This window comes from Calonectris borealis, chromosome 7 (assembly GCF_964195595.1).
Source record: "Calonectris borealis chromosome 7, bCalBor7.hap1.2, whole genome shotgun sequence".
NCBI lineage: Eukaryota > Metazoa > Chordata > Aves > Procellariiformes > Procellariidae > Calonectris > Calonectris borealis.
In genome coordinates this window covers 30,048,423-30,070,165 of record NC_134318.1, presented here as the reverse complement: position 1 = coordinate 30,070,165, position 21,743 = coordinate 30,048,423, and the positions used below count along the sequence as shown (strand labels likewise).

At 53.7% G+C, this 21,743-nt stretch overlaps 3 protein-coding genes across 3 annotated transcripts; all 3 read left to right on the top strand.

The window, feature by feature from the left end:
- The first annotated feature begins 307 nt into the window (after positions 1–307).
- On the top strand, positions 308–3,187 carry CALHM3 (calcium homeostasis modulator 3). Its single transcript, XM_075155390.1, has 3 exons — positions 308–597; positions 1,506–1,761; positions 2,726–3,187. Exons 1-3 carry the CDS (start codon positions 308–310, stop codon positions 3,185–3,187), a joined length of 1,008 nt encoding a protein of 335 aa, XP_075011491.1.
- A 5,794-nt stretch (positions 3,188–8,981) lies between these two features.
- Positions 8,982–11,410, top strand: CALHM1 (calcium homeostasis modulator 1). Its single transcript, XM_075155475.1, has 2 exons — positions 8,982–9,530; positions 10,943–11,410. The coding sequence occupies exons 1-2, from the start codon at positions 8,982–8,984 to the stop codon at positions 11,408–11,410; spliced, it is 1,017 nt and encodes a 338-aa protein (XP_075011576.1).
- Positions 11,411–14,659: 3,249 nt separating this feature from the next.
- CALHM2 (calcium homeostasis modulator family member 2) lies at positions 14,660–19,615 on the top strand. The gene is made up of 3 exons (XM_075154968.1): positions 14,660–14,713; positions 16,580–17,566; positions 17,650–19,615. The coding sequence occupies exons 2-3, from the start codon at positions 17,024–17,026 to the stop codon at positions 18,064–18,066; spliced, it is 960 nt and encodes a 319-aa protein (XP_075011069.1). The 5' UTR covers positions 14,660–14,713; positions 16,580–17,023; the 3' UTR covers positions 18,067–19,615.
- Positions 19,616–21,743: the final 2,128 nt, after the last annotated feature.

Here is a 21,743-nt window from a genome sequence, read left to right as displayed (position 1 = left end):
CGGGGTGGAAAAAACATCTGCTGGAGGCTGTATTCATCTGCTCACCTAGAAAAGTTACCAACTGCCCTGGAAGATAAGCAAAGGGTGAGAGACAGACCTGTGAAAGCCGTGTGCCAGTGGGGAATCCCCAGCACAGGGTTTTCCCCCTGCCACAGCAGCTCTCTTCCATCCTCATCCTCCTGCCCTGACCAACTGCAGGCTGAGCTGCCTCCCCGGCCCCGCGGCAGCAGAAGCAGGGGTGAAGGGAGACGGGCTGTGCCGGGCAGCCCAGGGATTTCCCAGGAGGAGCATCCCTGGCCAAAAGAACATGATGGACCGTTTCCGGATGATCTTCCAGTACTTCCAGTCCAACTCGGAGTCTGTAATGAATGGGATCTGTGGGCTGTTAGCCCTGGCTAGCGTAAAGATGTATACCTGCTTTGACTTCAGCTGCCCTTGTCTGCCCCGGTACAACATGGCATATGGCTTGGGGATCATGTTTGTACCCCCCATTGCCCTCTTCCTCTGCAGCCTCATCCTCAACAGACAGTCCCTGGTGATGCTGGAGGAGTGGAGGCGACCACAGGGGTGCAGAAAGAAGGACCTAGCTGTCATCAGGTGGGGTTTGCACCGGGAGTGACGTCCCTTCTTTCACCTCCCTCTTAGCTGTCTCGCCTCCATGGCTTTGATCCTCCTGGTAATTAATTTTCTCCTAAGCTGAGCTCCCGAGACCTTTCCCCATGAGCGTGGAGGGGCAGGGGCATGGTAAATGCATTTACAGTAGCAGAAACGAAGGCAGAGCCTCATCCCATCCCAGCAAAGGAGGGCAGGAGCGCCCCGACACCAACGGCTGGGTTTGTGCTGCCACCCTGGGACACTGCATCGTGCACACGCAGGGTTTCTCCTGGGGCTTACACGTGCAAAAAGATGAGGCATTTCCACTTAAACGTGCAGAAAGGGTGGCATTTCCATCACGGTCATTCTTTATCGATAGCCTTGTGGTTTTCCTCGCTTCAGCTGAGTTTTTACTGACTTACACTGGTGGAAGGGAGAGGAGAATCGCATTCAATCTGCTACATATAAAGTTTTACCCAGTGCACAGGTTGGCACAGAGTGGGGCAAGAAAGGCTGCAGAGAAAAGTGATTTTCCAGGTAGAAACTGAGCTGATGAGAAAAGAAAGAGTGAATGAAGAAGACAAGAAAGAGCTGACAAGGATTTGTCAGGGAGACATAAGTATACAGTCGCGGCAAGCACGTAATAAGAGGACCGTGCACTGCATTGAATGCAGGCAGCACGCAGAGCTGCCGTGCACTGGCACAGATTTCATTGGGAGGCAGCACCAACAAAGAGATCCCAGAGCAGAAGAGGCATTAGCTGGAGCAATGCTGGGGACAGTCCTGAGAGTCAGCTCCCTCCCTGGCTCCGGGAGGGCTGCCTGGCATAGGGCAGCCTGCATCCATCAAGGCTCTGGATGAGGAGAAAGCTCCCAGCATTTACGCACTCACTTCTCTCTCTCCTGCCCCAGGTACCTGTGTTCCTCCATCATGCAGCGAGCCATGGTTGCCCCTCTCGTCTGGATCATAGTCAGCCTCCTGGATGGCAAATGCCTGATCTGCGCTTTCAGCAGCTCCGTGGATCCCGAGAAGTTTGTGGGCTTTGCCAACGCCAGCCCGGTACAGGTGCAGCAGCTGCTGGCCAAGGTGCCCTGCAAGGACGATGAGCTCATGAGGAACAACACGTCTCGCAAGGCAGTGTCCAGGTACCTGCGCTGCTGGTCCCAGGTAGGTCACTGCTGGCAGAGCCCCCCGTGTCGGTGAGGTGCCTGGGGCAGGCGTCATCTGCTCCTGCTCTTCCTTGATTTGTCATAGTCACCACGGTCAGGCTGGGAACAAGACTGCTCTTTGCTTCTTTATACCCCCAAATGTTGCCACCTTCAGTGATAATCTCCAGAGTCACTCAGGTAGGGAAAAGGAAGGAAATAAAGGATGGTTTAATTAACAGAACTTTGCTTCTAGAAGAACCAGCAACTTCAAAACCCAGATAATAAAAAGCAGGTTGCAGGGAATACAGGTGCCTCCTAAGGCCCTGTCCAGTGTCAGAAGACCTTTCTAACTGCTAACCTCACAGATAGGACCTGCTGTTTTAAGGACAGTGCAAGCTGAGACAGACCAAAGCAGCTTGCTCAGGAACAACAGGAGAACAGGACACGATGGGGAGTGGAGCCCTGGCCAGCCCCTGCTCTTGGTACAGGAGTGCCGGATCAGGGATGAGGACCCGTAGGAGGGCATTGAAAACAAGCCCTTCCTTCTTAGCAAAAGGAGCTGCATGTAGTCTGGGCTGTCTTCACCCTGCTGCCGGGACTCCTGGGCTCTGGAGCCAGTGTAGGTGGCAGGTGAAGGTCTCACTGGAGATAAGGGAGCACCAAAGGAGAGCACTAAAGTCCCCTTCACCTGGGGTGCTCCCGTGCTCAAAGCAAACGCCTGGCTGCTCCAGGCTAACTTTGCAGTTATCCTACTGAACTACTGATGCACAGGTAAATGTCCTGTATTCACTGGGAGGAGCTTACACCAACCCTCTGAGTGCAGTTTGGGGGTGCTGGACTTCAGGGACAGATCAAGGACAGGTGTCCAGATATGCCACATCTCCTCTCCAGCCACACAAATTCCCGGTGATACAGGCAAACAGCTCACACCTGTCCTTGTGCCTGTCTTGCTCCTGTTCCACTGCTTATTTCTTATCACCCAGGCACTCGGCTGGAGCATTTTGTTGATCCTTATCGTAGCAGCTTTCCTCACCCGCTGGCTCAGACCTTGCTTCAACCAGGCCACCCTCCTGCAGGCACGTCACTGGAGCAACTACATTGACATCGAGCAAAAGATTTTTGAGGAAACCTGCTGTGAGCACAGCCGGCTCTTTGCTCACAAATGCATCCTCCACTTCTTCGAAAGCATGCGGCAAGAGATCAAACTGCACAGCTTCAGCTTGCCTAGGGAGGGAGAGGGGGCTGAAGGAGAGGACAATCTTCTCCAGGGCATCACAGATCAGGATCAGGTGAATAAACTTCTGAAAATGTGGTACTATGAGAAACCTCCCCTGGATGTCAGCCAGGCAACCCAGAGGCATCCCCTGGGGCGAAAGAGAGCCCTTCTGCCCTGGGAAGACATCCCCGGTACCAGGTCCAAATTCCCCCGGCACACTGATGTGTAGAGGGGGTTTTGACCTGCAGACACTGAAGGGGCACTGCCATACCTCTGCACAAAGTGCGTGGGTGACAGTGGTGCTCACATCTTCCTCCAAAACCCCAACCCCAAAGGCTCCGCTCCAGGGCATGCCTAACAAAACCTCCAAAATAAACTAGCTCTGAACATCCAAAGGTTCCCTACTCAGTCACTGTTAATGACATTGCTCAACCAAGGGCTCTGCGTAGCACTTTCGTCATATTAAAGAGTTTGCAGTTCCTTACAGCTGTGATAAAAGCCTTTTGGCTTGAGGAAGGATTTAACCAAGGCAGCAACATCTGGCTGCGCATGCAAACCCACTGGAGCAGCAGCTTCACAGAGGTGTGAGGAGCTCCTGCCCGTTTCAGTGAAACCTGGTTCAGAGACTTAGCAGTGCTGACACTGAAATGATTTAATTGGCAACTCTTTTAGTACCACACCAACATGTTTACTCAAAAAGGCAAAACCACCTCCTACCTCTTCCCATCTGCTGAGAGCTCTGGCTGCCCCCAGCCCAGCTGCCAAACTGTTCACCCTCCCTCTAACAACCAGTCAATACTTCCATGCATTTTCAAAACAAAATATGGCAACACACTGAAATTCATGGAGCAGCACAAATTTAAATGAAGATACCACTGGATAAGTGTCCCTGGATTGAGTTGGATTTGCAAAAGGAAAAGGAGATGGAGGCTTTGCTTAACATATCCAGAACCACAGGACTGTGCTTGGGTTCAGGTGGCTGCTCTAAGCGCTGGCATTGGGCCATGGAAAGGACACTCTGACCCTGCCTGAGAAATCTGAACACAGATTTTAAACACTCCCCTGCTAGATTTTAGTACAAACTGATCTATCCAGAGGATCATCCTTGCACCACCTAGTTGGGCATTTCCATCCTTAGTTTCAAAACTGTTTGAATGTAACCTTATCTCTGAGCCCCTAATGCTAATTACTTTCTTACCTGCCTTTTTCCAGCCCCTGTTGTAGATGGTGCCAACCATGGTGCCAGTTTGACTGATATTTCTGTCCAGCATTGCTGCTTGGATGCATTAAACTCTTTACTGCAAACTAACCCAATACAGACATATATATTCCTCCAGGCTGAGGCTCACACCGATGCCGACTTTGTCCCTGGGAATGAGGGGTGCAAAGTGGAGGGGCTGAGAGGAGGCGGGGATGAAGAAGAAACATCTCCTTGGCCGAGCATGGATAGACGGGGCAAGCAGGAAAGAAGAGGGTGGGAAAGGGGCAAAGAAACCTGCCACCACCTTGTGACTAAATCCAAAACAAGGGGTCGAATTGAAAACACATATTAATCCCCCAAATTAACTTGTCGAGCTGCTGGGAGGTGGGTCACCTCCTCCCCAGGACGTTTGTGTGCACGGGATCAGGGAGGGAGGAGATGCTTGGCAAAACACAGGGAGGCCAAATAACTCCATAGCGCAGCCCGTGGCCAGCTGCACCCCTCTGCCAGCTGAGGCCCAGCTGCGGGGTGCAGAGGGATGAGCTGCAGAGCTTTTCTTATTTGCATAGCAAAATCAGCTCTGGCTGAATCCCTGAGCTCCCCTGGACGTGCTCAGAGAGGGCACAAAGCCAGCTGTGGCCCGTGCTGGTTGGGACCATGCGGTCTTCCCACCAAGAGCTCTTTAGGTCCAGGGAGCTTCTGAGCTCTCTTTTGAAATCAGCATTGCACTTTGAATTTCGTCTCTGGTTTACTTTTATCAGACATGGCATCACAAATCTCAGGCTGAGACTCCGTTCGGACTCACCACCCCACGCTAGTCAAATCGGCTATTTTCCTAACCTGCTCAGAGCAGAGGTCCACAGCTCCCCTTTGCATGCTGCTTTCCATGTTCTCAGGTTTTAAGTCATCCCAGAGTGGCCACAAAATACGAAATGCAAAAAAGGGGAAGAGGAAGAGCTTTGTTGTCTATATCGGGAGGGAGAAAACTGAGGGTTTAAGGGCACTGCCATAGATTTTTGTAGGTCTACAAAGGCTCACACACTGCTGGGAGGGTCAGTCTGGTCATGGGGTAGCTCCAGCTGGACTGTGGGGCCGTGGGTGTTCATCCCTCCCAGCCCTCCCCGAGTCCCACGCTGTGTTCCCCTTCGAAGCCAGAGAACTCTTCTCCATTGTGGAAAATGGTATCTGGCACCCCATGACAGGCCAAGAGGCAACAGGCACAAACCCCAAAAGCAGGAAATTCCATTTAAACAGAAGAAAACACTTACTTGCTTTGAGGGTGATGGAACAGGCTGCCCAGAGAGATTATGGCACCTCCATCCATGGAGATATTCACAACCCTATTAGATGTGTCCCTGAGCACGCTTTGAGCAGGGGGGGTGCACCAGACAATCTCCAGAGGTCCTTTCCCACCAGCTCTGCTAGGACTGTGTACCCTCCTGTGGAAGTGGGAGCAGAGAGGGTTGTTCACAAACTTTAGCAGCTCTCTGTCTCTCAGGGCTGGTCTGATGCCTGACCTACAGACATGTCTGACGTGCTCAGGGATCCTCACCTGCCAAAAGCCCGTGAAACAGCAGGGCTGACTGCACAGGCAGCTTCCCCAATCTCTTCCCAAACTCTCCTGATGGGAATTGTGACTGTTTTCATGTCCCTCCTCTCTACATCCTATGTTGACTGGGACACGCAAAGCCCTCCCCAAGTCCCTGGCTTGGTGTCTGTCTTGGCGTCCAGGTGCAGGACCCCATGCTGGGAGGGACAGCATGTACCATCTCCCAGGACCTGGTTTCCAAAGCACGAGCAGGTTGGGATCGTTGGAGGAAGCACCAGCTCTGCCTTCTCTTGCAAATCGGTTGGAGTGAACTTCCTGTTGGCAAGCTCATGAAAACGAGGTCCTCCCTAACAAGGCAACACGGAAAGAAAGACCCAGGCATTGGCTTCTATGGGCTCTGTTTTGAATCCCACTGACTTATTGTTGGCTTCAGTGAGAACTGCCAGTGCTGTACACCAAGCAGGCTCAGACCCCTCATTCATGCTTAATGAAAGGCAGAGTTTTCCTGGAGATCAAAAAGCTCTCTGCTTTTTACGAGGTTGATTCATGCAAGCTTTGATGTGAACTGCCCTTCAAAAAGCCACTTGCCAGGTGAACAAGGACGCCAGCCTGAGTTCTTAGCTAGCAATACAATAAGCCTCATCTGCATTCATGCAGCCAAATCTCTTCCCATTTGATGAGATCATGCAATTAACCTCTCCACAGCAAGCAGAGCTAAGGCTGCCCAGGTACTACCCACGTGCTTTGTGCTCAGCTCTGTGGTGGCATCTCAGGGTGAACTTGGCATTATCAACTGAGCCCAAGGGCTGGTGTGGGGGGAGACGTCAGAAACTGCAGCACTGACTAATGGTCAAAACACCTGGTTTGGCTTCCTACCTCTGTACTGAAGCACTGCAAAGCCTTGGGGAAAAGTGTTTCCCGCATGCCACCCACCTATGTACAGCTTGCCTTGGTGACATGTCTCACAGCCACCAACGCAGCCACGCTGGTGCCCAGTCAGATGCATCGTGATACTCATGTCAACAGCACAGGTGGTGCCTGGACTGGAGGGACTGAACGCCTTGCAGGTAGTCAATACTGCAACCATCTGTTTTACGGCCACTTGTAGTCCCAATATTCCCCCACCTTTTGGCCAGCTTGAGGGAGCAACCTGGAGTGTCAAAGCTGCTTTGTGAGCTGGGAATAGAGATGCAGGAAAGCACCAACAATACAATCCACTTCTTTTAGGTTTGTGCTGTAGGAGCTAAGCCTGGCCCAACCGTAGCTATCACATCTCATTAGTGTTTGTCTCAGTTCTGGCAAGCTGGGGAGGAGTCTGTCTGGTTGGCTCTGTGCTGGCAAATGTGCACAGGATCTCTGCAGCAGAAAGCCCCCGGGTCTGCAGAGCTGACAGCAATGAGCTGAACTGAGCCGTGCCCTTGTGACAGGGGAGAGGGATGGAAGTGATGGAGAAGCTTTTTACCCCAGTATCAAACGTGGGACACGTCCACCACAGACCTGAGCTGGCTCTGCCCGGGCTGCTCCTGGTGCGCAAAGAGCAGGGAGGGCAAGGCAGGTATTCAGGTTCGCTTGGGTCCAGATCAGCTGATGTTGCTACTGAATTAATAAGCCCAGGCAAAGTGGCATGGCTAAACTGTCAGCAATCCTGTGCTGTACAGACCAGCCCAGCACCCCGCTAGCTCAGTCCTCCCTGCACCACGCACTGGTTGCATGGGAAACGTGCCCTTAGACACCTTAGCCTCCGGTCAAGGCATATGGCCAAATCCCAGCCCCAGCCCCTCCTGCTAAACGGATGCACGTTGCTGGCTCAGGTAGTCCTTGCTCTGCCCTTCCCAGCAGGATTTGAGTGATCTTCAGAGGAGCAGCTCCACTGCACCCTCAGCCCCCGGGGCTGCTGGCCTGATGGGCAGGAAGGGTTCTGCACAGTCTGTGCCTGCAGGTGGCCTGGTACTGCTGGGAAACACGGTCCCTTGGGGGACAGTGGCTGCTCTTGGGCCAGGGAGGTCACTGGCAGGTTTTACACACCCTTCTTGCATTCCCAGTTCCTGCACATCTCAAATTTATCAAGGGGCTGGGATTATACCTACGAGAGGCGGCTGCAAGAAAATCGTTCAGCCTCCATCGCTGCCATTCAGAGCAAAGTGCACTCAAGCCCTTCAGAAATGCTCACTGAAAGTGGGTGAAAAGAAGAAATCTCAGGGGAAAACCTGAATCTCAGAGGTCTGCTGGGCAGGGGGCATGTCCTGAGAAAGCAGAGGCATGCAGGGCTCAGATGCTTTCAGCAGAACCCACCTGCGGAACCAGGTGCGTCCTCTGCACCCCTGTCCCTGCAGCCCTCTCTCCTTTCTCTGCCTTTTTTTCTCCGCCCTAAAGCCAGGAAAAGCTCTGTGTGCCTCTGGATGTCACCAGACTATGCGAGCCAGGGTTTGAAGGATATTTTAGCAAGCCCCGAGGGCACAGGGCTGTGAAAACCAAGAAGCTACAAGTGTCATCTTGTAAGTCTGGCTGAAACATGGACATTTGTATGATGGAGGGGAGCGAATAACAGACTCCAGCAGCACAGAGTCTGCACAGATACAACATCCCAGAGCACCGAGAGTTTTATCCTTCCTTCCTCTGCCTTTCCTTTTCTCTTCCCTTCCCTCTGCAGAATAAAACAGAGAAAAGGCATTTCCCAGTGAAGCAGAAGCAGGTGCAGACCAGCGCAGACCTGTGAGGCACTTGCATTAGATGCTGCTGGGGCAATGCGGACATGGAGGGAGGGGGGAAGGTGCTGCCCTGCTTTTCCTTGTGGGCCGGCACCGCGCAGGTGGGGCGTCCTGAGCACCCACCTCCTGCATTTGCAAACAGGTTCACAGGGGCCGACCAGCCAACTCCGCTTTCTGCCCAGGGCACAGATTGCTCTGGGGAGGGCACAGCCATGGTAACACCTGCACCCTCCAGCCAAGGGGGCCAGTGACCGGGAGACCGCAGAAATGGGGACGTGCAGAAGAATGAAGCCAGGTTTAGCAAACCAGAAACAACCCAGGTCCCACAGACCCAAAGAAGAGCAGGAGGAAGCAAACTCTGAATTTTTGCAAGCAGCAAAATCAGCAGAAAAAAAATGTTTTAATTTTCTGCTTTAAATATTGGGGCTGTAAGAGTGCATGAATGAATCAGTGAACTGCACAGAGTCTTGTTGATGCCCATCTTTGAAGAGGGGGGCTGAAAGAATGAAGTAACCCGAGGCCACAGCTTGGACCCTGGTGGGGGGAGGAATCACATCAAGGGAAGATGGACAAGTTTCGGATGATCTTCCAGTTCCTCCAGTCCAACCAGGAGTCCTTCATGAATGGCATCTGCGGGATCATGGCCCTCGCCAGCGCCCAGATGTACTCAGCCTTTGATTTCAACTGCCCCTGCCTGCCACGCTACAACCTGGCCTACGGGCTGGGCATCCTCCTGGTGCCCCCCTTCATCTTGTTCCTGCTGGGCTTCGTGCTGAACAACAACATCTCCATGCTGGCGGAGGAGTGGAGGCGACCCCAGGGCCAGCGAGGGAAGGACCAGGCCGTCCTGCGCTACATGTTCTGCTCCATGGCGCAGCGGGCCATGATCGCCCCGGCGGTCTGGGTCTCGGTGACGCTGCTGGATGGCAAGTGCATCACCTGCGCCTTCTGCACCTCGGTGCCCGTAGAGACCCTGGGCAACGCCAGCCACCCCAGCCTCTCCCAAGGGGAGATGAAGCGGGTCCTCGCCCGCATCCCCTGCAAGGAGATCTACGATGGACAGGAGCTCATCGCCAACGAAGTGGCCGTCAGGTACCTGCGCTGCATCTCGCAGGTGAGAGGCATCATAGCTTTGCCTTCACGGGTGGGTTAGGGTAGGCACTGCCAGCCTTAGCTCTTCCCTCGAGGGAATCTCCTTGTTGAAATCAAGCTGCAGAAGAAGAGACTGGTGATTTTGCAGGGGTGCAAGGTGTTCAGACTCAGCTCCAGAGAGTTATGCCTCCAGCATGGTGCAGAGATTGAAGCCGTAGGTCGTCCTCGCAATTTGGTTCTCCCTCTTGCCTGGGCAGCCATACTTGGCCAAGCTGTATGCAGGGATTCATTTAGAGCAAGTTCAGAAGGGGCTGACGTGGATGTTGCTGCCGGCTGGTGGGCTGTCACCCCCTCCCATAACCCACCAGTTGCCTGTGGTTGCTCTTGCTGCTTATTATAACGAGTGCAAGCGATGGGCTGATAACCATCCATGCCACTTGCCTCTGCTGCTTGCATGGAAACAGCCAGTATGTGTTTATTAACCATCCCAGGGAACCACAAATGAAAAAGTGCCACTAACCACTTGTCCTGTGCTTAATTCCTCTCAAGCCCTCCGCTTCTGGCCACCTTGGAGACAGGATGGTCTGACCCACTCTGGTCACTCGTCTACCCCCGTTCAAAAGCAGCTCCTCTCCCTGACCTCCTCAGAGCAGACAGGAATTATCCCCAGTTTAAGAAGAGGAATGGAGGCACAGAGACTTTTCCAAAGACACAAAGCAGATTGTCCTGGGTAGACCCCAATTCCCAGCTGCCGAGAAGCACTGGGAGCTGCAAAACAAAAGGTGCCATCCAGATACCCCCCCTCCCAGGTGCACTTTTAGGGGGCTGCATTTAGAGCGGGGTTCACCCTCGTGAGCTCTGCCTGCACAGCCTGAGCTGAGACCGATGGGGAACAAGACAGACTGGTCCGGGCTCTGCCCCCATCTCAGCCTTCCTGGCAGACCCCATTAAAGGGGAGCCTGTCGCCGCTGCTCACCCACAATAGATGTTACTAAGCCCAACAGCTCGGGAAAAGGCTTAGACAGCTGCATAAACCCAGGGAGTATCTGGAACGACGTTAGCTGCAAGTCAGAGGACCCAGACTATCCCAGACACAGGTGAGGCACAGCCGTATCACAGGCAGGACCGAGGGCTGGGTGCAGGATTCGGTCTGATGTTATTTATGGTCGCTGCCTGCTGATGCCATACTCGGCGAGAAGCAGAGAGGTGCTGCCTACAGGAGTGCGTCGAACAAAATTTCAGCGCAGATGCACTGACACGGTACGTAGGGTCTCCTTGTCTGGCATTTGCAATGTAAATGCAGCCAAATGTCAAACAGCCCAAAGTGGAGCCAGGCTCGTCCGAAGCCCAGGGGGTTCCTGCTGGCTGGTGGGATGTGCTGGGCGCCTGCTCTGCCTGCCTGTGACGGGTCTGGTTCCCCCCTCATCCCTACAGGCTCTGGGCTGGTGCTTTGTGCTGCTGATGACCACGCTGGCTTTCTTGGTCAGATCCCTCCGGCCCTGCTTCACCCAAGCCGCCTTCCTGAAGAGCAGGTACTGGTCCCACTACATCGACATCGAGCGCAAGCTGTTCGACGAGACGTGTGCGGAGCACGCCAGGAGCTTTGCCAAGGTCTGCATCCAGCAATTCTTTGAGGGCATGAGCACGGACCTGGCAGCCACTCGCTGCCACCCCCCCAGGAAAGCCCCTGCTGATGCGGGGGAAGCCGCTGAGAAGCTCTTGGGCATCACTGACCAGGGCACCATGAACATGGCCCTGAAGAGCTGGCACAGATGCAAGCCCCCGCTCCACCTCCACCCGCCCACCCTCCCCAGTGGCAACGGCTGGGCAGGGGAAGGGCAGCCCCCCGCGCACCCCCCTGTGCCCCGACGGGAGACAGCTGCCTACTACAGCCGGGTGTGAGGGGGCGCAGGGCTTTGCAGAGGCAGAGTCGCGCTTTTGGGAGAGGGGCTGCGGAGAGGGCAGACAGGCGGGCATCCGGGCTGGGCAGGGGCGAGGGCCAGCGCCACAGGGGCTGCAGGGCACGGGCACCCAAAGGGCTCAGCGGTGCTGGTGCGATCCCATCTGCTCCCACATCCAATCCTACACCATTGGTAATTCAGGCAAGGATTTTTGTGCTGAGCAGGGCAGCTATCCGAGACCATGATGGACAAGCCCCAGGGATGCTGAAGGGCACGATGCGTCAGTCAGACGGACATGCTGGCCACCAAGACCAGTTTGTGTTGTGGCGGTTGCCAAGGCAGACACTACGAGATGTGCAAAACTTCCTTTCTTTTACCACGTCCTCAGCACTGGGCAGCGCGTGCGGGTTTAGGCAGTATTAAAAATCCCCTGGTGGGGAAAGAAGCTGGGGTGCCCCTCTCTCACGCTGAGCTGTGAAACCCCAAAAGTCTCCCTGTTACCCCTCCACACGCTGCATCCCCACAGACATACACAGCTTCCAGACCAAGAAAAGCTTTAAAATAAATTTGACCCAAGCAATGAGCTAGTGAAGGGCCATCCCATATTGCATTACACGTGACAGGAACGGTGTGGTTGGTGTCACAGGTGCTATTCAACGAGGAGCCCACAGAGGTGCTCCTTGAAGGGGGTGTCCAGACAAGGAGAGCAGCTATTACTCAGCAGCATGGAGGGTGGGGGCCAGGCCAACCCTCTGCCATAAATTTGCTGCAGGACAGTTTGTTCTTGCAGTTTTACCTGGATTCCTCCCTGACACAAAGACTGATGTTAAAACCCGCCTGGGTGTTTGTTTAAGGAGCCAAGTAAATAATTCAGGCTTACTGTTCAAGCTCCGCACTTAGGCACAAGGATTTATAAAAGCCATTTACAAAAGCTGTTGGCGTTTCTTTATTTGAATGCAATGAAAAAGACTGGGAGGGCCCCCGGGCCAAGCCCAGGGTGCTGAGGCCGCGCGAGTCGGGGCGTTTTGCCGGTGCGCGGCAGCCAGCGGCGAGCCAGCCCCGGCCCTCGGAGGAGAAGCCGGGGAGGCACTGCCGACCTACGCAATACCAGGTGGCTGCCCATTTCCATAGAAACTGAGGACGACAGGATGCAGGCCCTCGAGGCGACTATGGAAATCGCAGCCCGGAAGAGCGTTCCCCGGCGGCCCTGATTTTATTACCAATATGCAGAAGGAAAACCCCTTTTGAAAGATGAGTTTTACCCTTGCCACGTCCCTTTCAAAATGCTCATCCCCTTGAAATTCCTGCTGCCGCGTTCTTGTTCAAACCAATTTATTACGGCTTGCTGGTAACTGAGGTGACTGTCGTTTGCATAAACCTTAATTATCGGTGTGTAGCTCCACAGCAGCTGTGGGGAGAGGAGAACAAAGGACCAAGATGACGAGGAAATTCTCTGAGCTGCTGTGAGAGCGCCTTAGCAAGCGCGTAGTCAAGGGCAGGCTGAAACTGGCTGACTCCCAGGAGAAAGGAGCGTGACACAGATTTATCATTAATCTTCACACCCCAAATTTTAATTAAGGCACCTGCCCAGAAATTAATAGGCACAAAACCTGATTTACAAAGCAAGAGAGATTAAAGATAAAGGCGGTTTCCACTCCTATTATTTGCAGTTCAGCAATGTTAATGGCTCACCGAGAAAGGTGCGCTTAGAGTCCCCACAGCAGTGAGCAGCACGCAGGGCTGGTGGGCTCCATGGCAGAGCCGTTAAGATACCGAAAAACCAGTGTGCATTTGCAAAGAGAAGCTTTTGCACTTTTAATTTAGATTTTTAGGATCAGAGCTCTACCCCCATGCAGCAATTTCAGCAGTCGCAGAGAGTCCCTGCAGAGCAGGCAGGGTGTCCTCTCCTGGATTTTGGGGAGATCTTTCATCGCCTTCGGGAGAAGACCCCTCTTTAGGGAACCCGACATCGCCTCTGGGATTTTGGCCAGGCTGCGGTCCCAGCGCTGAGCCCGGTTAGTGGCAGCACCCCAGCACGGAGCGAGACCCGGGGCTCCCAGCCGAGCCGGCAGGCTCCAGGCAGGAGGGGAGCCAGCCCCGGACAGGCACGGAGGTGTGGGAGTGCCAAGGGGTGCACCGCACCCAAACACCTGGGAGCTGCAAAAACCCGCCCGGGGACCCAGATCTGGGGGTAAGAAGAAGGACTCGGTCCAAAAAATCCCGGGAAGGTGGGTGTTGCTGAAGATTTGCCTGTGCTGAAGACATCTTCTGGGGAGGGCTGAGTTTAACCCCGGGGACACGGCGACGAGGAGGCTGGGGAGGGAGGACGGGGGCTTCCGGCCTCTGCAACAGGCTGGGCGGGAGCTGGAGCCAAGGGACAGACATCGGAGGGGAGGGAGCGACGCAAAGAGAAAGTGAGGCGTGCTCGGCTGCCTCGCAGGCATAGCTCCGCAGAGGAAGCAGCGAGCGGAAGAGCCGAGCCGGGCAGGAATGCACCGCGCTCGCCAAATCGCAGGCTGCGCCCAGTCCCGCAGACATGGCTCCCGCACGCATGGCTCCCTGGCCTCGCTCAGCCCCCATCGCCCCCCGCAGCAGCCCCTCTGCTCCGTCCCGGCCAGTGGGAAGCAAAACGTGGCCACCCCACAGAGCTCGTGATGGCGCGTTCCTGCTTCTCCCGAAAACCCAGCCAGGCTGGCGTCTTCCCTGCTGGCTCAGCCAGCTCCCATGCACAAAAGCAGCAGTTCCTGCCCCTTCACGTGCGACCAAGGGCTTCTCCCATGCACGACTGCATCCCCTGGGGACTGCACCCAACCCCCAGGCTGGGGCGCTCCGGCATTTCCCCTGTGCACCCCCAGCACCCCATCGCTCCTGTCCTCCAGGCAAACCCCAGGCCCACCCAGCCAGCCTTTGCACAGCTGCATCGCGGGTCTGAAAAAGGACGATGTGCTTTTTCCAGTGACTCATCCTCAGCCTTTCCTTTCTTTTTTTTTTTTTTTTTTTTTAAAGGCACAACCTCAGCCTTGCACCCAGCAGAAGCCAAGCGCCTGCTCGTCGCCCCACCCAAGCACAGGGCCTGAGAACAACCTCCTCCCTCCTCCCAAAAGTCGACAGCCGAGAGCACGTTGCAGACTGAAAAAGGAAGCTGCCAAACTCTTAGCGCTGTTTTCATCAGCTTTCGCTTCATCCATCAGCCCGGCCTCAGCCACATCCCCACTTCTGCACAGCTCCGCGCGCTGCTGGGGGTTCCAGCAAAACCACACGAGGAGCTGAGAAGGCTCCAGAACTGGTTTCAACAACTTCTCAAGTAAGTGACTTCATTTTTTCTTGCTTTCATGCATGTTTTGGAGAACGACTTTAACAGAGGCTGCTAAAAAATGCTCTGCTGCAAAAAACTTTTCCCCTCCCCTTCTACCCACCCCTCTCACTCCCAGACAGGCACCGTAACCCCCAAGCAGAGGAAGGGTAACCCCCCCTCAAAATGGCATACTCCCTCGTGCCGGCTCCTCTTATTTTTGCTTTGCGGGTTGCCAGGCCCTGTCAGGAAGGTCGCAGGGCCTTGTTTATCAGGGCTATTTGCTGGTAACTCTAATAACAGGGTTTTGAACCCCACGCACTAGAACAAGTTTGCAGGTTGAGCATCTGGCTGCAAACGTGGTGTACCACAAAGGGCGGCCGCCGGAGCTGGGGGCCTGGGTCCCCGTCAGGTGGCTGCAGGTTTTGGCTGGTCTGTCTCCTTTGCTGAGGGAGTTTTGCATATGGAAAACTGGGAAGATACAGGAAGACATTAAGGGCTGCTTGTGTTTGAACTCAGCGATACCACAGCGTGACTTTAAAGGGATTGCCAGGGGTTAGACACAGCAGGGAACTGAGGCCAAATTTCTGCCCCCTTTCCCCTCCGCTGCCTCACGGAGGAAGGGGTTAAAACAGGAATTGGTGGGGCAGGAGATGAACCGAATTACAGGAGTGATTTAAAGCCTTGGACAAGAGACCATAAGGATTAAGGTGCCTTTGTCTCCTCTGCACGAATGTCCCCCGTAGCCTTTTCCCCGCAGGTGGGGCTGGCCTGGGGAAGCCTCGCTCCGTGCACGCCAGGTGGGAGATGTCGGCATTGGGGCAGATTTTGGGGCAGCCCTGCTGTGGGTCAGGGCTCCCCGGGAGCCCCAGATGTGCGCCGATGCTGCCAGCACCGCGCAAGCTGCCGGGGACGGCTAGTTCGGTTTCCTGTCTCCAGCAAACCCCGGTGACAGCAGTTCCCCTGAGGCCAGCGGGTTTCGTCACACGGGTGAGGGCTCCCAGAGCTAGCAAGGTGCTTGGGGCTTCCTGAGACGAAAACCTGTGGGGACGCAGCACAGATGGGAAGTCAACAAAGAAATTAATTAAATGCAGCTTGCAAGTGGCATGGGGGAACAGGCATCACTGCAGAGGGCATGGACACACTCCTCAATTACTTCCCTGTCCTTCAAAAAAATCAGGGCACGTGCTTTCCTGTTTGGTCCTGAGTGCCTGCAGTCCACACAGCCCAGCCCTGTCGGTAGGGTGGGCATCCCAGTATAACCAGTATTGTACTGGGAGAAGGGGCTGGGGGAAGCCGCACAGGCGAAGGGCAGTGAAGTGCGTCCCTGGCACCGAGGTGTGCGGGTCGAGGGGCTCGATTTCAGGCCAGCAGCTAGAGGCTGAGCCAGGTCTGCAGGCCAGGACAGGGAGTATGGTTACGTCAACCAACTGTGGGAGAGGAGATCATCCTGCCACACCTAATCCTAGCAAAAACTCCTACGTAATTACTGACCCAGCTCTATCGGCATTTGGTGTTTGTATCCTGGGTCATCAAGATAAGCTCTGCTTTCCCAGAAAGTAACTTCTCTTGCTGGTAGCAACAGGCCCCGAGCATCCCCTCGCTCCCGTCTGCAGAGGCCACTCCTGCCTGGTCCTCCCAAACAGCATCTCTGCCCCCAAAACCTGACGTACCTTTGCCTATTACTAAATATTAACTCATCAGGTCTAAAGAGGGAGGTAAAAGCCACACACAGCACCTTCAAGGCAGCGCGGCACCAGTATGCACGTGCCACGTGTGCCTGGGCTAGCGTGAGTCAGTGGCAGGGCTGGGGACGCATCCCAACACCAGTGCTCCGGGCCAGTTTCCCCAATAACCCAGCATCCACCTTCGTTGCAGGCTTGGGAGATCATTGAGTGTCCGGCAGCGACGCTGACAGTAATCGCCTCTGCGGGAGGTGACTAAAGCCGAAGAGAAGGAAAGACAACGAACGTGCCAATGACAGGGGCAGAAACAGCTGTCCCATTGGTAATCTTTGCTACAGAGACGCTTTTGGAGAGCTTAGTGGGACACTGAAATGACTGAGGTTTCACACATTGCTTAGGCCGAATCCCTCTTCGGCTCCTTTTGAAGTATCCCTGGTATCAGCAACCAGCTCCAGAGGCTGGCATGCCAAGCAGGAGGAAGGAACAGCAGTGAAGGTGGTGTGCTCCTGGAGCAGTCCCTTGCACTCCAGCCGGCCCAAGGCAATTTCACCCCGCATCGGCGTGTCCCTCAGTGCTGGGAGGTGGGTCAACACGGTCCTCTGCTGCAGTATACATCTTCTCTCGTCCCTGGGACGAGATGGCCGCCCTCATCGCCGAGAACTTTCGCTTCCTCTCCTTGTTCTTCAAGAGCAAAGATGTGATGATCTTCAACGGTTTGGTAGCCCTGGGCACGGTGGGCAGCGAGGAGCTCTTCTCGGTCGTTGCCTTCAACTGCCCCTGCTCCCCTGCCCGCAACTACATCTATGGACTGGCTGCCATCGGTGTCCCAGCCCTGGCTCTCTTCCTCATTGGCGTCATCTGGAACAACCACACCTGGAACCTGGTGGCCGAGTGCCACAAGCGCGGCACCAAGAACTTCTCTACTGCTGCCACCTTCCTCCTCTTCGGTTCCATCATGGGCCGGGCGGCCGTGGCGCCCGTCACCTGGTCGGTCATCTCGCTGCTGCGTGGGGAGGCTTACATTTGTGCCCTCAGCGAGTTTGTCAGGCCGTCCTCCCTGGACAAGTTCCCGGCCGAGTATGGGGCTGAGGTGCTGGCCAGGTTCCCCTGTAAAGACGTGCCAGCGAACCTCACCAAGTTCAGGGACGAGGTGACACGGAGGCTGAGGTATGAGTCCCAGGTAGGCACGCTGGGGAGAAAGCCACACGGAGTGGGTAAGACCACCTTGCCCTGTCCTAATGCAGCCTCTCTCTTCTCTCTCAGCTCTTTGGCTGGCTGCTCATCGGCATCGTCGCGGTCCTGGTTTTCCTCACGAAGTGTCTGAAGCACTGCTGCTCGCCGCTGAGCTACCGGCAGGAGGCTTACTGGGCCCAGTACCGCTCCAATGAGGACAAGCTCTTCCGCCGCACAGCCGAGGTCCACTCCAGAATCCTGGCGGCCAAGAACGTGAAGCACTTCTTTGGCTTTGTGGCGCTGGACAAGGAGGAGAAGGAGCTGGTGCAGGAGTTCCCGGTGGAGGGCGTCCAGCCGAGCCCCCAGTGGAATGCCATCACGGGCGTCTACATCTACCGAGAGAACAAGGGCTTCCCCCTCTACAGCCGGCTCCACAAATGGGCCAAAGGGGTGGAAGGGAACGGGCCAAGCCCAGAAGGCCACGAAATGCTCTTTTTGGCTTCCTAAGACAGATGGGCGCTGGGAGCGGTTCCCCAGACCGCCTGGCAGACCTATCAGTATCAGTGCGCAGCTGAGGGATTCACTGGCAATATTCCTCCCAGCAGGATTACTTCTCTCAGCGGGTAAATAGGGTAGAGGCTGATAAGCAACACACTGAGCTGGGGAACTCCTCCCTCAGAAACAACCGTCTCGTTGCTGCTCCCGGAGAGACAAGGGCAGCAAACAGCAGACACACACCTTACCTCCAGGCTGCCAGTGCACCCTTGCTGTCTAATGCAGCACCAGCAGAAACCTCAGGGAGCGAGAGGTGGGCACGACATTTCTATCCATGACTCCTGCAGTCCCACCCGTCTCCCCCATGGCAGGGTTAGCCCCAGCCATCCCACACACCTACTTGTTTTATCGACATGAGTATCTTCTTCTGCAGTTGTGCAGTGCCTGTTATGCAGGCAGGTCCTGGAGCACTTTACGGGCTTCAGAGCGCAGGGAAAAAGAGGGAAGCAGTAGGTAAATTCCTGTGGCAAGGGGGATGCAATGGCACCTGGGAAGGAATGGGTCAGTAATACAGCAGCACACTGAATAACTGAGAGACTAAGGCAGGAAGAATCACCAATATTCCCGGTATTCAGAAAGACACTCTGTAATTACCAAGTTGGAATTTGGGTAGGACACCCAACTCCCTTTGTTCTTAGTGAAGTGCCTGGCAATCTCTAATGAGCCCAAACGGTTGCAACCGTGAGTTTATAAACCTGGAAGATGGCACCATCAGCAGAATAGCTTTCGGGCGAGGTGGCGAGGTGGAGGCTCAGAGAAAGCAGTTCCTACAGTAAGCCATACCACTGTCTGCAGCTCATTGCATTTCTCATCCAACCATTGGATGAGAGCCCCGCTTGTTTGGATTGCGAGTTGCAGCAAGACCTTGACCAAAATTAGTTTTACATATATGTATATAGACACACATATATATAGTGTATATACTATACAATTACAGTTAGTTATCTGTATTAATGGAGCATCTTTCTTCTAGGGAAAGGGGACGAGAAACTTGCCAGCCAAAAGACCACATTACATGCACCCATCTGCTGCACTGGGACTGCAGCCCTGCAGTGACAAGGGACAGTAGGACTGGATGGGGAGGGCAGCCCTCTCCCTACCCTTCTACCACTGAGCTTACTTAAACCCTTTCCACTGCCTTAAATGGCCCTGCAGCAGATGGTCTCTTTACAGACTGAACTGTACTCTGAGAAAGCAAAGCCAGAGAGGTGTAAAATTACTGCCCTCACCATGACACTGTGCTGACTATGGCTTCAGGGCTGCTCTTCTGGCACTGCACAGTCCCTTTTCTCCTGAGGGTCAGCCCTACGTACCCAACACTGTTTCAAGAGTTGGCAGGACAATGGAGTTTGTTTTTCCTACTTGTACTGTTTCTTTATAGGTACAACTTCCTTTTACGCTGTGCCGTTTACTGAAAAGCCTTAAATTGTTCAAAAAATGACTCAAACCCACAGAACTCAAAGGGGCTTACACACAAGGAGATTTGAAATAAATTATTAAATGAGAGTTATTTTTCCTTGCCTTCTGAGTTTTTTTCAGGGGGGCACAAAAGGCATATTTTAACATTCTCTTTGAGCCCAATGACTGGAAACTTAACTTTTCTTTCTATTAAACTTTCAGATCCTCTCCTGTCCAGGCGACCCCAGGACGCAAAGTTTTAAAGTATTACCACATATTACAAGATAGCAACACTGATTTTTAGTTATTCTTCCAATGAGTAGCACAGATCTTGTACATCAGGATACACAATTGCAGCAAAGGAAAGAAAACGTATTTAGAAACCTTTTTACAAATATATCCCCTTGCGAGAAAGAGCTGGAGGGTATTCCCTCGCATAAAGAAGCAGGAACATCGCTTAATGGGCGAGGCATCCCAGGATCCCTGTTCAGCTTCTCTACAGATTTGCCTTGCATTTGTGGGAAGGCTTGGCTCCCAGCCTCACCATCAACTAATCTGCAGGAACGATCAGATGCAAATTAAATGAAATTGCATTAACTTCAGATGAAAGAGAGTTCATTTGCATTTCTTCTCCTTGGCCCTCGGGTGTGAACATGCAGACACGCATGCCACCCCCGCACGCAGGTCAGCAGATGCAAGGTAACTTGCTGAAACAAAGCAGCATGAGCATATGCTTGTTCCTCTTACTTCCTTTACCTTCCTTGCCTCCCTCCTTGATAGTCCTAGTTGTTCCTTTGAACCACCTCCACTCCAGTTCCTTCTCCTCTCCTTCCCTCCTTTGAAGGAAAGGGGCAAGACACGTAATGCTTGGAAATGGATTTGTTTATCCTAAGAATAAACCATGGGCACAAACCAGCTTTTGCTCTGTTTAACTCCCTTCTCTTCTCCATTAACCTGAGCCACTTTCCGTGTGCTGGGATGGGCTAGGGACTTGTCCAGCTTGTCCATTTTCCCTCCCTCTTGTTGGAGAGGCATGTTTGAGTGGAGCAAGCCACCGCACTCAGAAATACTTGTTTGCTATTGTAGGGATTTTTTTCCTCCCCTCCTCTGCAACCCTGAGCGTGGCCCCAGCTGAGACAGCCCTGGGCTTCTGGCCCTTGTAGCCCATCAGCACCCTCACGAACATCCCTGCTGACCCCATCACTCATCCTTTCCCAGTGACAATGCTGAGGTGAGGGACGTTAACCCACGTGGCTTCTTACATCAGCGCAAACAAGCAGGCCAGGCTTCTCACCGAAACGCCAAGAGGGAAGTTGAGCTGCCTGTCTTCCTGGCGTGCTGGATCACACAGGCTGCGAGCTCATATGCTCTCCGCTTTTGCTACAGAGTCCGAAAACAATCCCATCACAGAGCAGCCTATGGGTTGCCTGTTAGGGCACACTTCCCAGCAGCAAGATGGGTTCAAACCAGGCTTCTCCAGTATGGAGAATTACACACAGGTCTTTCATTTTCCCCGCTGACTACTGTAGAGGCTATAATAGCCCTAATAGTCAAGAAGAAACAATACCTCAAAGGGATCTTGGTTTCTATTGCAACGCTTATTTACGTATTCTATTATGTAACTAATTAATCCCAAAAAAAGCCACCAATGTTGCAGCTGTGTTCTTAAAAAAAGCAGCAGCTGCTACTGGATGTTGCAAACAGCCTCCTCCTCTAGACCATTAAGCAAAATCTGAGTACGGCATCCTGCTCTCCCTGGGGGCAAGAAGTGAAATGACTTGTTTCTGGATCCCAACAGACTTGGGAATGAATTAAATGCTGAATCATTCAGCCTTGCCAACACTGGGCATTCAGTGGCAGAAGAGCTGGGTCCTGCAGAGCTCTGGTTTTGAGTTCAGAGCACCTACAATGAGTAAGACTCTTCAAGTTTGATATTTCAAAGCTGGGCACCCGCCCACTAGTGTCTACATTGGATAATCACACCTGTTTGCATACCCTGCTTTTCCCCTTGCCTTCAGTTCTTCATCTGTAAAACATGTGGATGATTGCATCTGGAGAGTTACAAGAATACAGATCGTAAGGCACCAACACCAGTGATAGAGCCCACTTAAGTATCCTAGATACTTGGCTTTTTTTAAGCAGAAGGTTAGATTGGGATGACTTTTTTTTCAGCACAGAAAAACACTTTTTTTCTTTGACTTCATTGATTTCTTTTAAGGGACAACCACTAC

What these genes read in the sequence shown, in the direction of transcription:
- CALHM2 (XM_075154968.1), top strand. Translation starts at nt 17,024, where the DNA reads ATGGCCGCCCTCATCGCCGAGAACTTTCGCTTCCTCTCCTTGTTCTTC. An exon ending in GGCTGAGGTATGAGTCCCAG is followed by an intron (nt 17,567 to 17,649) that starts GTAGGCACGCTG and finishes CTTCTCTCTCAG; the next exon opens with CTCTTTGGCTGGCTGCTCAT.
- CALHM1 (XM_075155475.1), top strand. Translation starts at nt 8,982, where the DNA reads ATGGACAAGTTTCGGATGATCTTCCAGTTCCTCCAGTCCAACCAGGAG. An exon ending in ACCTGCGCTGCATCTCGCAG is followed by an intron (nt 9,531 to 10,942) that starts GTGAGAGGCATC and finishes TCATCCCTACAG; the next exon opens with GCTCTGGGCTGGTGCTTTGT.
- CALHM3 (XM_075155390.1), top strand. Translation starts at nt 308, where the DNA reads ATGATGGACCGTTTCCGGATGATCTTCCAGTACTTCCAGTCCAACTCG. An exon ending in AAGGACCTAGCTGTCATCAG is followed by an intron (nt 598 to 1,505) that starts GTGGGGTTTGCA and finishes CTCCTGCCCCAG; the next exon opens with GTACCTGTGTTCCTCCATCA. An exon ending in ACCTGCGCTGCTGGTCCCAG is followed by an intron (nt 1,762 to 2,725) that starts GTAGGTCACTGC and finishes CTTATCACCCAG; the next exon opens with GCACTCGGCTGGAGCATTTT.